The sequence below is a fragment of the Podarcis raffonei genome, chromosome 3, assembly GCF_027172205.1.
Source record: "Podarcis raffonei isolate rPodRaf1 chromosome 3, rPodRaf1.pri, whole genome shotgun sequence".
In the NCBI taxonomy this organism is placed as follows: Eukaryota; Metazoa; Chordata; class Lepidosauria; order Squamata; family Lacertidae; genus Podarcis; species Podarcis raffonei.
The window spans coordinates 22,926,609-22,941,279 of NC_070604.1; the positions used below are offsets into that span (position 1 = coordinate 22,926,609).

The window sequence follows — 14,671 nt, forward strand, 5'->3', positions numbered from 1 at the left end:
TTGTTGTGGGGGAGGAAGGGAAAGGAGAATGTTAGCTGCTTTGAGACTCCTTAGGGTAGTGATAAAGCGGGATATCAAATCCAAACTCCTCTTCTTCTTCATACCTCTTTGAGTGATTAGATAAGCATTTACATGCCAAGAAAATAATGGCATGGTTCCATTCAGTGTGGTTTGGGGTTTTTTTAGTGGAGGGAGGTGGGGAGCAGGTTGTACCAGGCATTAACACTGTAAGTATTTTGTTTCTTAAGAATTATATATAATATATTATAATTTGTGTTTATTTATTTTGACATTTAAAAACAACTCTAGGCTGGAGCTTCTGGCAATATTTGGGAGGTCTAATGACTTCAACCTGACAGATGCCTTCCACTTTTGTCTTCTTTCCAGCTGTGATCAACTTAGTGTCATTCACCTTTTGGCTAGAAGGGCAGACTTTTCAGATTCATTCAAGGCTGCCCCCTCTGATCCATTCTGATGGAGCATTCAGGCATTCTGCGCCAGAGAGAGCCAGCATTGTCCCTTTCATTAATATTTTATTGTTTTGATATCCATCCTTAAGCCATGCACCAGTAATTTCCCTTTAAATACAATACGAAATGTGTGGTTCTACCTTTAAAAAAGATTCGAGTCTCAAATATGTAGTTTCACACAAATCGTTTTGCGCATCATGCAAAGCAGGTTCACTGCTTCACATTTGCAGGTTGAGGAAGGAAAGGCTTAAAAATACATCTTCTAAAGTAGCTGAATATGCTTGGGTAAATATATATATCTCCTTTTTTAAAAGGACTTCATCAGAATTATACAACTGTGAACTACGCATTTACACAATTGCTTCATTGTGCAATGAATAAACCCTATGAATCTGGTGTAAAAAAAAAAGGATTGCTTAGGTTGGGATAGTCTTAGTCTGAACTAGAAGTTCTGGATAAAGAGAAGAGAGCACACACTAGGTCTTCATTTGTGACAAAGTTTGAAAGTCAGTAGGGTCTACAACACTTTTTGGGCCTGGGGACATGTGGAAACCTTGAGACATTGTCATGGGGGTGGCAAAATACCCATTTCACAGGGCTGAAAACAGACAAATTGGAGGGTCAGGATGGGGCCTTGGTGGACACCAAGTGGGTGCCTGAGGGCCAAAGTAACCATTCAGCAGAAACCTAGATTTCTGCCAAATATCTAAAAAGCATCTAGGGGAGTGTGCAATTGGAGGGGTGCAATGGTAGGCTGCCTTAGGTACAGGTATAAAAAGTAAAGTGTTCCAAAGTATGGAATGGAGCAGATGAAGAGAAGCAAGTGTGTTTTTAGAAGCAGTGCAAATCTGCAATCCAGATACAAAACTCAGTAGGATTTAACTTCTAAAAAAATGTGCATAAATTGGACGACGTGTCTCTAACTGGTTGTATTCTTAAAGTTGCCTGGATTAACCATTTTACCCATACAGTAATCTGAAGGAACTCATCCACACTCTCCTCCATGGAATATTGCTAATGGAATCTGGGAAACTGGTCCAAGTAGGAAACAGTAGTCCCACCAAATGCTGTGTCTATTGCTAGTTATCCTAGAACAGTAGACGATATGTAAGAAATGTAAGCAGCATGCAGATTTAACAAGGTGCATTAAATCCATTGCAACACACCCTCTTCCTTTTAGCTTCATTTGTAAAACCTTGTTTGTTTTGCTTCCACATGAGTTGCAATGGGATGACACCTTAGAAATATAGATAAATTAGATCTGACAAATATTGAGTGGCTTTTTCACATACTGAGTCTGTAAGCTGCAACGTTGATTCATTTTTATAACAAACCAAAATGCCTTGTTTTAATAAAGCAGGATTTTTAAAAATGTTTTGTTTACAGCAAGCTCAATTTTATAATGGATTGTTTTCTTGTTTGCTGCTGGTTTTATTCATTTTTAAGGTGTTCTTCTATGTAATCTTTATCTTCTCACCCACCTTAGAAGGGCTGTTGTCCTTCAAGATGGCCTAAATATGTTTTAATTAAAAGATAAGTAAATAAATGCAATATCTTGCTTTTGGAGTAACTTTGTACCTCCTCAATCTTATAGGGCAGCAGCGTGTTTCTGTGACCAGCCTCCTGGTTTGCCATGGCTTGTTACTGGTTGGGACCAATCTTGGGATAATAGTAGCACTCCCAGTTCCTCGTTTGCAAGGAATTCCCAAAGTAACTGGTAAGTAAAATGACATTATTATTATTATTACATTTATATCCTGTGTTTTCCTGCAAGGAGCTCAAGGTGACAAGCATAGTTCTGTTAAGATTTCCATTCCACCTTAAGGGGCAGACGTGTGGAACTGTTGCATGTCACATGTCTGTTTACATTCCAGCACAGCTTGCTGGGAACTTCCTTTGTGTATAGCTTTTGCTTTTCCCATTCTCTCTGTGAAGACGAGAGAGATGACATGTTTTTTTGTCCTGATTTATGATTAATAAATCTGTAGTTGTAGTATGCTTCCACAAGCCTCACGCCTATTCTGTGTGCACAGTTCAATCTGCTGATAGTGTGCCTTGCTTTGAAGCCCGGGTCATTGATTTACGTTGGAGCAGAGGTGATGGGTCTTCACAGCAGGACGGCTGGAAGGAGACAGCCCAGCCGGGGCTAGCCAGCTGGCCTCCCGGCCCTCTGCATGTTGACAAGTTCTCCCCTATTTTACCCTCACAACAACCCTGTGAGGTTGGCTAAACTGAGGAAAGGTGATCAGCCCCAGGTCAGCCAGTGACCTTCATAACTAAATAGAGTTTTGATCTGAAATGCTGGATAACTGTGCTTTGGAAGCTGTTCTCACACGCATGCATGACTTACACTGAAGCACTAGAGAACATTGTGTGGCTCCTGCAGCAGCTTTTGAACTGAGTATCTGGCATAAAAATAAACTATAAATACATCTACAGTATATGAAACCCCAAGGACCTATTGGGAATTGCACATGAGTAGGTAAAGGTAAAGGACCCTTGGATGGTTAAGTCCAGTCAAAGGCGACTATGGGGTTGCGGTACTCATCTCGCTTTCAGGCTGAGGGAGCCGGCGTTTGTCCCCAGACAGTTTTCCGGGTCATGTGGCCAGCATGACTAAACTGTTACTGGCTCACGGAGGACCATGACAAGTGCCAAAGTGCACAGAAATGTAGTTTACCTTCCTGCCGCAGCAGTACCTATTTATCTACTTGCACCGGTTTGCTTTCGAACTGCTGGGTTGGCAGGAACTGGGACAGAGCAATGGGAGCTCACCCTGTCGCACAGATTTGAACCACTGACCTTCCGATCAGCAAGCCCAAGACGCTCAGTGGTTTAGACCACAGCACCACCCGCATCCCTGCACATGAGTAAGATGTGCTGAATTTGAAGGCTGCGCTTAATAGCCATTGTATTCTTTGAAATCCAAATAAAATTCTGAACCCTAATGCATTGATACTTTATGTTTTGCAGTTTGCTCCCCCCCCCCCGCTACTGTTATAACTGGTCAATTAGTTTTAGCAGCCAGTCCATATGTTAACAAGTAAAGAAAAATGCCCTACGGTTTAAAATCCCCTCTTCTTACTCCAGTAAACTATAACAGCTGAACACTCTACAGAATAAATGTCACTGCACTTAAGGATCTTGCATGTTTGAAGCTTTCATCTGGCCTCCCCAGTAAAATATGTTATCTATTTCAGCAAGGCCAGCAGCAATATGTATATGTGCAACAAGAGTGGAATATTAAGCTTAATTGGAAAAAAGGTCTTTGGCAGCAGATTGTGGAGAAAGCTAGTAATGTTAAGATAGTGCAAATGCCAACCAAAACATGTCAGCTAATTCCCTTACTCATGCTGTTGTGAAAACAGAGAACAAAGCATGAACTGTACGTCAACTTTAGCTCTGCATGTCCTCAGTTTTGCTGATTTGTTCTAGAATCATAAGGTAACTCCGGTATATATAATAGGCTGCTTCTGAAAACATTTTGTGCAGCAACAAGAAAAAGCAAAACTGCTGGCATATTCATAAAGCCAAGCAGGGTCTGGTACGGTTTCAAACTGGATGGGGGGGACAGTGTGTTGAGATTCTTGCACTGCAGGGGGTTGAACTAGATGACCCTCGGGGGGTCCCTTCCAACTCTACCATTCCGTGATTTTGTGAAGGTTTAGTCTTGTTCACCTGTCTTAACCTAGGGAGAGAGTCAGGGCAAGGCTTTGGAGAACAATCAAAAGACTGCAGGAAACCCCTGGCCTATATATGTAGCAGAATGGACTGTACCATTTTGGCCTGCAGCGGATGATCAATTGTTTATGTTTCCCTACATTAAAACCTCCCTGAAAATGGAAAATGACCACAGTAGGCAAAGGTATTTGTCCATTATGGTGTGCTGGTTTTTTGTTTCCCAGGGCGGGGTGTGTGTGTAAATGGAGGGGTACTCAAAACTGGTATTGCTCACCCGCAGTCTGAAATGGTATTGTGCATTTGTTTGCTTTACTATTTTTTTGCATGTGTAGATCCAGGCCTAGGTAATCAGGCAGGCAGGGTAACATCAGAGGGGAAACGATAGAAGGGAGAAGGTACTTGGGAGCACAAGGTCATCATATTGCTCAGCAAGATGGAAAGAGACCTGCAAGTATCTGTTTATAGGCAGCTTGAATCAATGAGTAGAGGTGGACCCAACAGAAGGTAGCAAAGACCAGCAGTGGCGTAGCATGGGTTGCCAGTGCCTGAGGCCATGCAGAGAGGGTAGATGGGTGGGAGGAAAAAGGACAAAGTACGCATGCACATTCAACTGCCAGGAGATCACAGTCACAGAGATCAGAAAAGAGCTGCTCTGTTGTCTGGAGAGGTAACTTCCTGGTTCACATGGAGAAGCCATTTCCAGTGGAGCCCAGTGACGGAAGTACACAGCTGTATTGAGGCAGCACCAGATGTTGAATTTTTGCACCCCTAATGATTCGCCCCTGGGGCAACCGCCCCTATGCTCCTCACACTACGTCATTGGCAAGCAGCTGTATATATCTCTTCCCTGTACAGTGGTACCTCAGGTTAAGTACTTAATTCGTTCCGGAGGTCCGTACTTAACCTGAAACTGTTCTTAACCTGAGCCTTAGCTAATGGGGCCTCCTGCTGCTGCCATGCCGCCGGAGCCCAATTTCTGTTCTCATCCTGAAGCAAAGTTCTTAACCTGAAGCACTATTTCTGGGTTAGCAGAGTCTGTAACCTGAAGCGTATGTAACCTGAAGCGTATGTAACCTGAGATACCACTGTAGTAAGGTCTCTCCTATAACATTTTAGGTAAGTTTACCATGTGATACAGGAGCATCACATTGAGTTCCCCCCAGTAAATGTTGCGCAATTGCAAAGTAAGTAGTCACCAAACTCGTGTTGACTTAACAATATGCAAATGTTATGACTTGGCAAGGTTTTTGTTCTGTGGTGTGCAGAGAACCGTTTAAAAAATTGTTCCGAGGACTGAATGGCTGGTGAAAGTAAGGTCAAGATAATGAGAATTGCTTTGTTTTAAATGAAGGTGTTGTTTTTTTCTCCCCTGGCTGCAGGAAGAGGAATGGTTTCTTACCATGCACATAACGGCCCAGTTAAGTTCCTTGTAATGGCCTCTGTGACCAACAAGCAAAGCAAAAGCAAAAGCAAATCAAGGCACAGCCTGAGTCGTCCTCGTTCGGGATTGAAAGATGAGGACCAAAAGAACGTTGTTCACAATGAGAGACCTAGTTCTTCTCTGAGCAACCCCAATGACAGTGCTGTTTGGCTGGGAGGCTCAGTAGGGTCCATCGCTCAGAAAAGTGACTTGTCTTCATCTTCTGGGTCCCTGACGTTGTCTCATGGATCAAACACAACTGAGCACAGGCCCGAGGAGAGTGCCGTCTATGAGCTTTTGAAAGAAGTCTCTCTTAGCCAGAGTAGAAAATGTCGATCCAAAGAAGGAAAAGCAGTATCTGTCTTGGTTATCTCTGGAGGACAAGGGCACAGAAGAGTGAACAAGAAGTGTAAGCAGCAGCGGCCAGATGAACTGGTTTCGTCTGTGATGGTTTGGCAGATTCCACTATTAAAGATCTAACATCACGGTACATTGTGATTTTGTGAAAAACGTCTGCTTTAGACCTAAATGTGTCTTCATCATGATGAACCTTCATCCAAATAGATTTCTGGTGTCACGTGAAAATGAGTTCTGGGCCCAAGTGTCAGTCTTTGCAGAGGTGTGCACACATATGACTAGCTGCATTGAAATTGGTGAGATTGCTTGCTTGAATAAGGTCCTAAAAAATATCATAAGATGTCCTTGGGTTGAAAATGCTTAGTTTTTAATGCAAACTCTCTAATGGAAATAGGGCGTGTAAGCTGCTTCTTTTTAAAAAACAACAACAATTTTGCCATTATTTATATTCAAAAGTTATATCCTAGAGAATACTAAATGAAATGCAAGGATCAAATAGAATTCCACCAGTGGGTCTCCCTTAACTTCTTCTTACAAAGCAATATAAATCTTCCATTTTGTCTACTAGCTTAATTCCAGAGGGCATAGGTAAACTTGTTGTATATTTCTTCAGACCAAAACAAAAGAAAAGTGTATTGAGTCAAATAGTAATTTAGATTTATATCCTTTGAAGCAAACAGCTAATACTATTTTAATACTCAGTATTAAAAAAAAATGCAGAAAATGTTGAGACACAAAACTACATAGTTTACCCTTTTTACTTATTTAAGTGTGGGGTTTTTGTTTGCTTTTTTTTTAACTGTTTGGTCATTGCCAATAGGTAGAAGAAAATAACCTGAATACAGATGTTAGTAGGTACAAATAGTAGTTCATGTTTTGGTGCTCTTTTGTTTATAGCATATTCTGTTGCTGGCAGTAGAATGTGCTCCATTTTATTGTACATGAATAATTGGGGGGGGGGGGTAAATAGCAAAACAAATTATGAGATTATGTATCCATAAAGTAGCAGAGTTCAGCACTATCCAAATACATGAATGTTTGCTAGAAGTGCACATTATTAATGCAAGCTTTGACCTGAAATCAATTGAAGTGTACATTTGCCATGTCTACAGGCCAAGCCCGGTGCCTAATATCTATGGAAAGAAGCATTCTATTTACAAGCAATAGGGGTGGGAGGTCATTTTGTTTAGAGCAAGTTTCACAATCCTGTTTTGCTTTATAACTTATGTTCCCATTTAGCCCTAATAATGCACACTTGGGATTCAGGTATAGGCAACACAGCAGTCTCTGATGTTGCTATGACTGTTGAGAAATGGTAACAACTTGAAGCCAGCCAACTACAAGACCAGGGCTTTCAACATCTAGTCCAGAAGTCATGACAGCTGTATGCATTCCTGCAAGTTGTTTCACAAGCGGTGGACCTCTGTGATGTCTTGAAACCTTCCTGATACTTGACCGCTGCATAATGGGGCCATCTTATGGATCACGTTTGACCATGCCTCTTAAAACTACCCGGACGGGTGTATTTGATCAATGATAGCAACCCTTTTCACAGCATGGGATGGAATAGCAACTGGTGTTGGTGTAACTTGCTGTACCCATGTACTCGGATCTCAGCAGGAATGTTGTATCACTCTGAGGTCACTCCTTGATGCAGGGAGAAGTCCAGTGGGAAAAGTTTGTACTGTATATATATTATGACCATTTACTGTAAGTGTAGATTTAGAATGGCCTTAAGATCATCAGATGATAGGCCCAGGCACTTAACCAAATGGGCAAAATAGGAATGTGGTTTGGGTTTACTTGAGATTGAGCAGGGCTGGATAGAAGGTACTTTGTGATCTACTGCTATATTGCTGGTTGATTTGCAGTGGATGGGCAAGCATTTCTGAATCCCAGATGTTTTAACAATTGAAAAGCCCCCTGCCCTCTTTTCTTTCTATATTCGTGGGCAGCTGGCTTCATCCCCAAGCCACTGTTTTGCACATGCTTCCCCAGCTGGTGTACCTTGAGCTGTAACAGAAAATAAATGTAGATCCCACGAGTGTGAAGCCTGCTGCTCACACTTGGCAAAGAGGATGTGAAGGTTGTTCACGCTTCTACCTCTCCCAGTAGTGTAACATTTGAATTATTGGTGCATGGGGAGATACGTCTCAGCAAAACCTGCGTGTTCCATTTGTGGACAAGGAACTAACCACAGACAAGATGCAAGTGCCCATACTGGAGCATGGAGCTAGATATTCAGAGATTCAATTGACTCTCACCCCTGCTGTACCTGACAGCAAACAATATCCTAGTGACCCCTTGTGTCCTTTACTGGAGCAATGGGTTGAGATCAACAAAAAGTGCTGATGCCATCTATGAAAGATGGAAATATTAGTCACTGTCCCAGCTTGCCAGATCAATTCCTAATAAAAACCCAACCAACCCAGTCTTCCAAATGTACTAGAAGAACTGTTTTTAGGCTTGTGTGCTGCTTTTGGTTTCAAGATACGTTTGAGCACAATGGCTGGTCATTCCTAAACCCAATGTATTTCCATGGAACTTGTGTACGCCTTTTCCTTGGAGCCACTGTGTGCACCATTCCTTTGGAAAAACCAAAGGAATAACATCCACTACCATAAACAAGAGCAGAATCGACCTTCTTTCTCATGACGTATGCACCGAAGTTACCTGCCTCTGAGATTTATGTAGCTGGTTCAGTTTCCTGCCCTGAATAGCCTTGCTGACTTTGGTTCCATTCATCCAAAGAGATGTAAAAAAATTCCCTGATCCCTTTGAACTTGCCTTTCTTGAACAACACCCCATCCCTGTGTGTGCAGCACATGCAGAATTGCTTTTGAAACCGAAGGGACTTTCAAAAATAAGTTTGTGCTGTGGCCTTGGGCTCACCTGCTCAAAGGAGAAAAAGTTGCAGATTCCGCTAGGCTGTCTCTCTGGATCCCAGCTGCTGACTGCTACCAAACACAGACTTCTGCAAATCTTCTGAAAGACATTTGCGCTGCTAGGTAGTATGGCAAAGAACAGCTTTAAAGTACCTTATGTAATTGTATATAGATAAAAATGCTAACAAGTAACCAAGTGCAAGATACATTTGCTTTGCGATATATTGCAAACTTTGTGCTATATTGCTTCAGTGTTGGGTGCACACCAGTGGTAATGTACTTCTAGAGTAAACGGGCATATATAAAAATAAACGTGTTGCTAGGTGGACCAGATTTTGCTTCGGCTTCCACTTGCAAGTACAAAAATCCTAAGAAAAAAAAAGGAGGAAGGGAAGAGTGTGCAACCACTATACCACATTAAATATTTTCTAACATCTAACAGTATGTGTTATAACCTGAGCCATAAGATTTGTATTTATGTCTACAATAAACTCAGAAAAAAATATTTCATAAAGAAAAACTGTGAATAAACCATTCCTCAAAACTATATTAACCTTTCTTATTTTATGAGTTAAAAGCCTACCAAAGGGTAGTTCTGGCTGACAGTGTCAACAAAAAATATATATGTAGCCAGATATTCCAAGCCATTTATTTTAATGCATTGGTGCTTCAATTGCTTATTGTTTACAGTGCACATCATTACTTGGGAAGCATGGAGGTGCTGTGATTCTCCCATAACTTGATAACAGTGTGGCACTTTTGCAATAATATTTTGCCACATGGTTCCCAAATAGCCCATCCTGGTTTTGGATAGCAGCCCTAACAAATGCCTAATAAATGCACCCTCCCTCTTTTTCAAAGCATTTACACAGCCGGGAAGATAAACAAGCCTCGTGAGGATCCTTTGAGCCTGGGGCTGCAAACATGGAATTGGTCAAGTAACCTGGTAGGCTGGATCCATGGCTGATGGGCTGTGTAAAATTGTGCTAATAAGCCAGGAGAGGAGAGATGGCGTATACTGGGATGTCAGCGTGATACCCATGTTCTATGGCGCACATCAAATGTCTCAGTAAATGCCTTTGGCGTAGACTCACTCTGACCCCTTATATGGGATTTGGTATATAAATTTTCCCTTGGCTTTTTTGCTGGCCCATGTAGGACCAGCATGGATAGCTGGCTCAGGTGGATATCTGATGTTTCCTCCCTTTATGGTCTTGATTGGTGGGCTACTACTAAAATGAGGCTGCATTTTAAGCTGCATTTTAAGCTGCATTTTAATTAACTGTTTTTTTGTTTTGTTTTTCTATTACATTTTATTGTCATTTATATTTGGTGTTAGCTTCCCTGAGCCCAGCCCTGGCTGGGAAGGGCGGGGTATAAATATTTTTTATTATTATTATTATTATTGTTATTATTCTTACCTCAAAAATCCACGGTGCAGAAGATGTTCTTCTTTCTGCTCAGTTCCTGTTTGTGCAGACTTGGCATCTCCTCCACTGAAAACACACACCCTGCCGATATGCCCACATTTTGTTGGATGCCAGGACTGGGCACCCTCCCATTCTGAAGTGCAAAGAGGCTTCTTTCTGTGAGCAGCAGTGGCTGTTGTAGGTGCCTTTCCTCTCCATTGTTGGGTTAGCTGTGAGGACCACATGATTTTGTGGTCCTGTTTCTTTCCCTACTCTTTTAGGTGTGGCCTTCATTTTGTGCTGCGCCATGTCCCCATGCATTTTCTTTCAGAATAATTTCATAGGTTATGTTGGCGGCGGCAGCGGGGGGGGGGGGTGTCGCTAACCATTTTGGGACGGTGTGCCGATTCGGAATTTTGAGGAACTGCTGTGAGACACCTCCCGGTATGAGTATGTGAACCAGAATATTCAGAATTAGGTTTCTGTTATGCTGTTGTGATTTTTTTTTTGAGGGGGATGGACAGGCTTTATGCCTGAGCCCCCCTTCAAATTCCTGGATCCAGCATGGATTTAATTCCTGGAATAGCCAGGCTAGCTTCCTGTGGGGTAATGGCCCTCTAAGTATGGGCCATTAAGGTAACAAAGGAAGTGGCTCTGAGCCAGATAGAAAATGGGTGGACGCCTCTCCCTCAACTTGCTGGTAGTTGGAAAGACAAAGGCCAGAGAGGAGGGGTGAGGTAGAAGCTAAAAGCAAGGTTGTAGGCTGGGCAGCTGGGAGAAGCAAGGCCCTCTTGGGGTGTTGATGCTGTGAGCCCTTCCATCATATGCCCAGGTTGTATATATGTGTAAATGAACCATATATCATAAAGACAGCACAGTCTCTACTGTCCCTCATTCCAAGGAAACCGAACCCTGGGTAAGCTCCTTGAACCCTGGGGATCTTGCACCACACAGAGTTTGGGCTGGCATGCAACAATACATTCTATCCACATCCTATGGAAGTGCTACAGGTGACGGCCTTCAGATCACATGATGACATAAGGTTTCATTGTTGTTTATAGATAGTATATAGTGGAATATAATAATAGTATAGAGCACAATTCCATTTGCCTTCAAGTCACACTGATGTCCGCAGAATGAAATATGGGCTTAGTCTTTCCCTATTGAAATCAAAAGGATTATAGTCACAGTTTATCAGTGCTTCTAATTAATGTACAGTCATACCTCAGAAGTCGAATGGAATTAAAACGTGGCTCCTGCAGCCAATCAGAAGCCACAGAAGTCTCATCGGACGTTCGGGTTCCAAAGAACATTCACAAACCAGAACACTCACTTCTGGGTTTGCGGTGTTCGGGAGGCAAAACGTTCAACTCACAAGGTATTCGGAATCCAAGGTATGACTGTATACTAGCTTCATTCTAATTATATCAGATACTAGCTACTGTATGTCTATTTTCTTACACTAAAAACTTTCTCCCAAACTACTTCAGTTGGCTCTACTTCAAATGGCGGCATTGAAAATTAATGGCATACAATCCTGTGCATGGGTAAAGGTAAAGGGACCCCTGACCATTGGGTCCAGTCGCGGACGACTCTGGGGTTGCGGCACTCATCTCGCTTTATTAGCCGAGGAAGCCGGCGTACAGCTTTCAGGTCATGTGGCCAGCATGACTAAGCCACTTCTGGCAAACCAGAGCAGTGCACAGAAATGTTGTTTACCTTCCCGCGGGAGTGGTACCTATTTATCTACTTGCACTTTGACATGCTTTCAAACTGCTAGGTTGGCAGGAGCAGGGACCGAGCAACAGGAGCTCACCCCGTCATGGGGATCCGAACCGCCGGTCTTCTGATCGGAATGGAATGGATTGCAACCTTTAACGAATGCAAATAATTTTCAATAGACAATACAACAAACTCCCCTCCTTCTGAATAGTGGGGGAGGATTAAACGGGAAAAAAAATAAAGGCAAGGGATGCAGAATAGGAAAAGAACCAGGGGATTGGGAAGGAAAGGGGTTAAAGGGTGTTGAGCTGAAGGGTAGCTGGGAGAGGTTGTGGAAGGCTTTGAGGAATGTTGGCTGCAAAGAGAAGACAAACAAGCCAACCCACGGCCACTTTGCAATGATAATCGAGCATCCCTGCACTCACTGAAATTCTGTAACACCCTGAGAATGAGTCAGGAAAATGAAAGCCTCTCTTCCCAGAGGAAGAAAACTGGAGGACAGATTTCAGCACAGCACTACTGTATATATATAAAAAAGACCTGTGGCTCTTCTCATCTCTCCCTCCACCCCTGAACACTACTCCTTCCAGCTTGGGTTGGAAGACTCCATGAGTCAGAGAGGTCAATGTGAGTTCACCAAAGCTAAAAATCAGGTTGTAGAACAGATGTTGATGTCTCATCCGAATGCATGTTTCGTGCTTCCCATCACCCAGTATTTTATTGTAGGGTGACTTGGGGGAAATGGAGAAAATTAGGTGTGTAAACTCCAAATGTTTTACATAATGTGAGTGGGTGTTTGTGAATGTGTGTGCTATCTTGACTACTTGGTTTAAAAATAAATAAATGCTGGCTAATGTTTTACTTTAGACTGAGCTTCTGCTCTATAGAAGATCAAGCAAGAAGATTGAACGGTCTGACTTTTAAATGATATCAAGGCATGACCCACTAGAACTGACCATACTGGCTGGTCCCTGGTCATATTGGCTGGGGCTGATGTGAGTTGGAATCCAGCCACATCTGAAGGGCTTCACAGGCTCATCCCCCAAATGTTAAATCTCTACATGGAGAAGGAAGACCAAGATTTAAGTAGGATGTGGAATGCTTAACACATGGCATGCAAGCAGAAATGACAGGGGCATAATGGAAAGAACTGTGGGTAGGAAGAATGCACAGAGATGGCTTTGTTGATAACAGTTCAAGTTCTATTTCTCCTTGTTTTCATAACCTCCCTGTACCCACTTACAAAGAATGTCTTCTGGGCTATCATCTGTTGTTTGCTGCTTTTTGCCTGATAACCTACTAAGCAAACTGACAACTAATCTGACTGTGTACGGTGGATGAATGAGGAAAGGCGATTGATCGTGATGGGAATGACATGCCATTAACATGACAACAACAGGTCTGCTACAAGGTAGCAAGAGACTGGAAAGGAGAATGTGGAAGGCATCCATCGCTTTATACAGCCCTAATATTGGAGCACTCTCTGGTTCTCCAGTTGATATCATTTTAAAGTCATGTGGCATGGATAGTCCAATAACATCTACAATGCCTCCCTGTCCCTGTTTCAATACTATATAATATTATGGAGTGTGTGTGTGTGCTTGTTCACCAATTCTCCTGCCTATTGGCTATTGCGCCAAGTCTTTCTTAGTTGTTTCCATTCCACAGTCCATAGACTGCTACAGAGGAATGCAGACTCCTTCATGCATGCACACTGATCACTTGAGGGCTGTATTTGTGAATGAGCCCTCATACATCAAACACAAACAAAAACTTTCATATGTCAGCATGTCCTCTGGCTAGCTCAGTTGGTTAGAGCCTGGTGCTGATAATGCCAAGGCTGCAGGTTCAATCCCTGTATGGGACAGCAGCATATTCCTGCATTGCAGTGACCTTGCACTAGATGATCCTCAGGGTTCCTTCCAACTCTACAATTCTATGATCTCTCCCAAATGCAAGGCTTTTTAGTGGCATCAGTACATTTAGCTGCAGTTTGCTATGTGCTCCTAAGTGTTGTGCAGGCATGTGTAAATGGGCTTTCTCTTGCCATTTGGTTTCTATTAAGCTTTTATCTTTGAAAAGAAAAGAAAAAGAAGCATAGAATAAAAATATAATTCCTTGTATGCCTACCTGCACTCCCCCCCCCATTCACCTGTTATTCCCCGTTGTGGGTGGTAATTCGATTTGCCTTTCCTTGATGGGTTGCCGCTCTGCATGACAGACTCCAGGAGCAAAGATGCCCGTTTAGCATTTGTGGTGATGCTCAGTGATGAGCGGCATGCTTTGATCTGCTGCGACATTTCCTATTTCCTCCCTACCTATTGTCGTTCCATGTCAAACAATGCCAATCACTTCCCCTTTGCGGGGTTTGCTTTTGATTTGCCTTCCTAGCGCACGGAGCCACCCTGTATATGTAGTCAGTATGGAAGCTGCCTCAGGGTTTGTCCTCTTCGCTCTGAACAAAAGAAGCTCCTCCAAATAATGGGATTTGCGACGAAGCTCAGGGGCGCATTAGGCCAGCAAACAGCAGGGGCTATAAACCCTCCACCCCACCCCATACTTTCTGTCCTGTTAAAAGGTTAAGTAAGAGTGCCAGCCACAGGTTTAAAGCCAAAGAGCTTCGGATTGTGTCACTGTGTGACAAGTAGCTGCTATTTTGCAGCGTGGGCAGCAACAAGTTTGCAATATTTGCTTTTCTCAAGTACTAAAGCAAAAAGGGTGTAGTCG

General features: G+C 42.8%; 1 protein-coding gene across 1 annotated transcript in view; it reads left to right on the forward strand.

Moving 5' to 3' along the window:
- ARHGEF10 (Rho guanine nucleotide exchange factor 10) overlaps positions 1-9,360 on the forward strand; it is a 101,621-nt gene extending 92,261 nt beyond the window's left edge. Inside the window, exons 28-29 of the mRNA XM_053380813.1 lie at positions 2,065-2,187; positions 5,531-9,360. Of these exons, the coding sequence (XP_053236788.1) occupies positions 2,065-2,187; positions 5,531-6,051 (644 nt within the window). The 3' untranslated portion in view covers positions 6,052-9,360. The remainder of the gene's footprint in view (positions 1-2,064; positions 2,188-5,530) is intronic.
- The last annotated feature ends 5,311 nt before the right edge of the window (positions 9,361-14,671 follow it).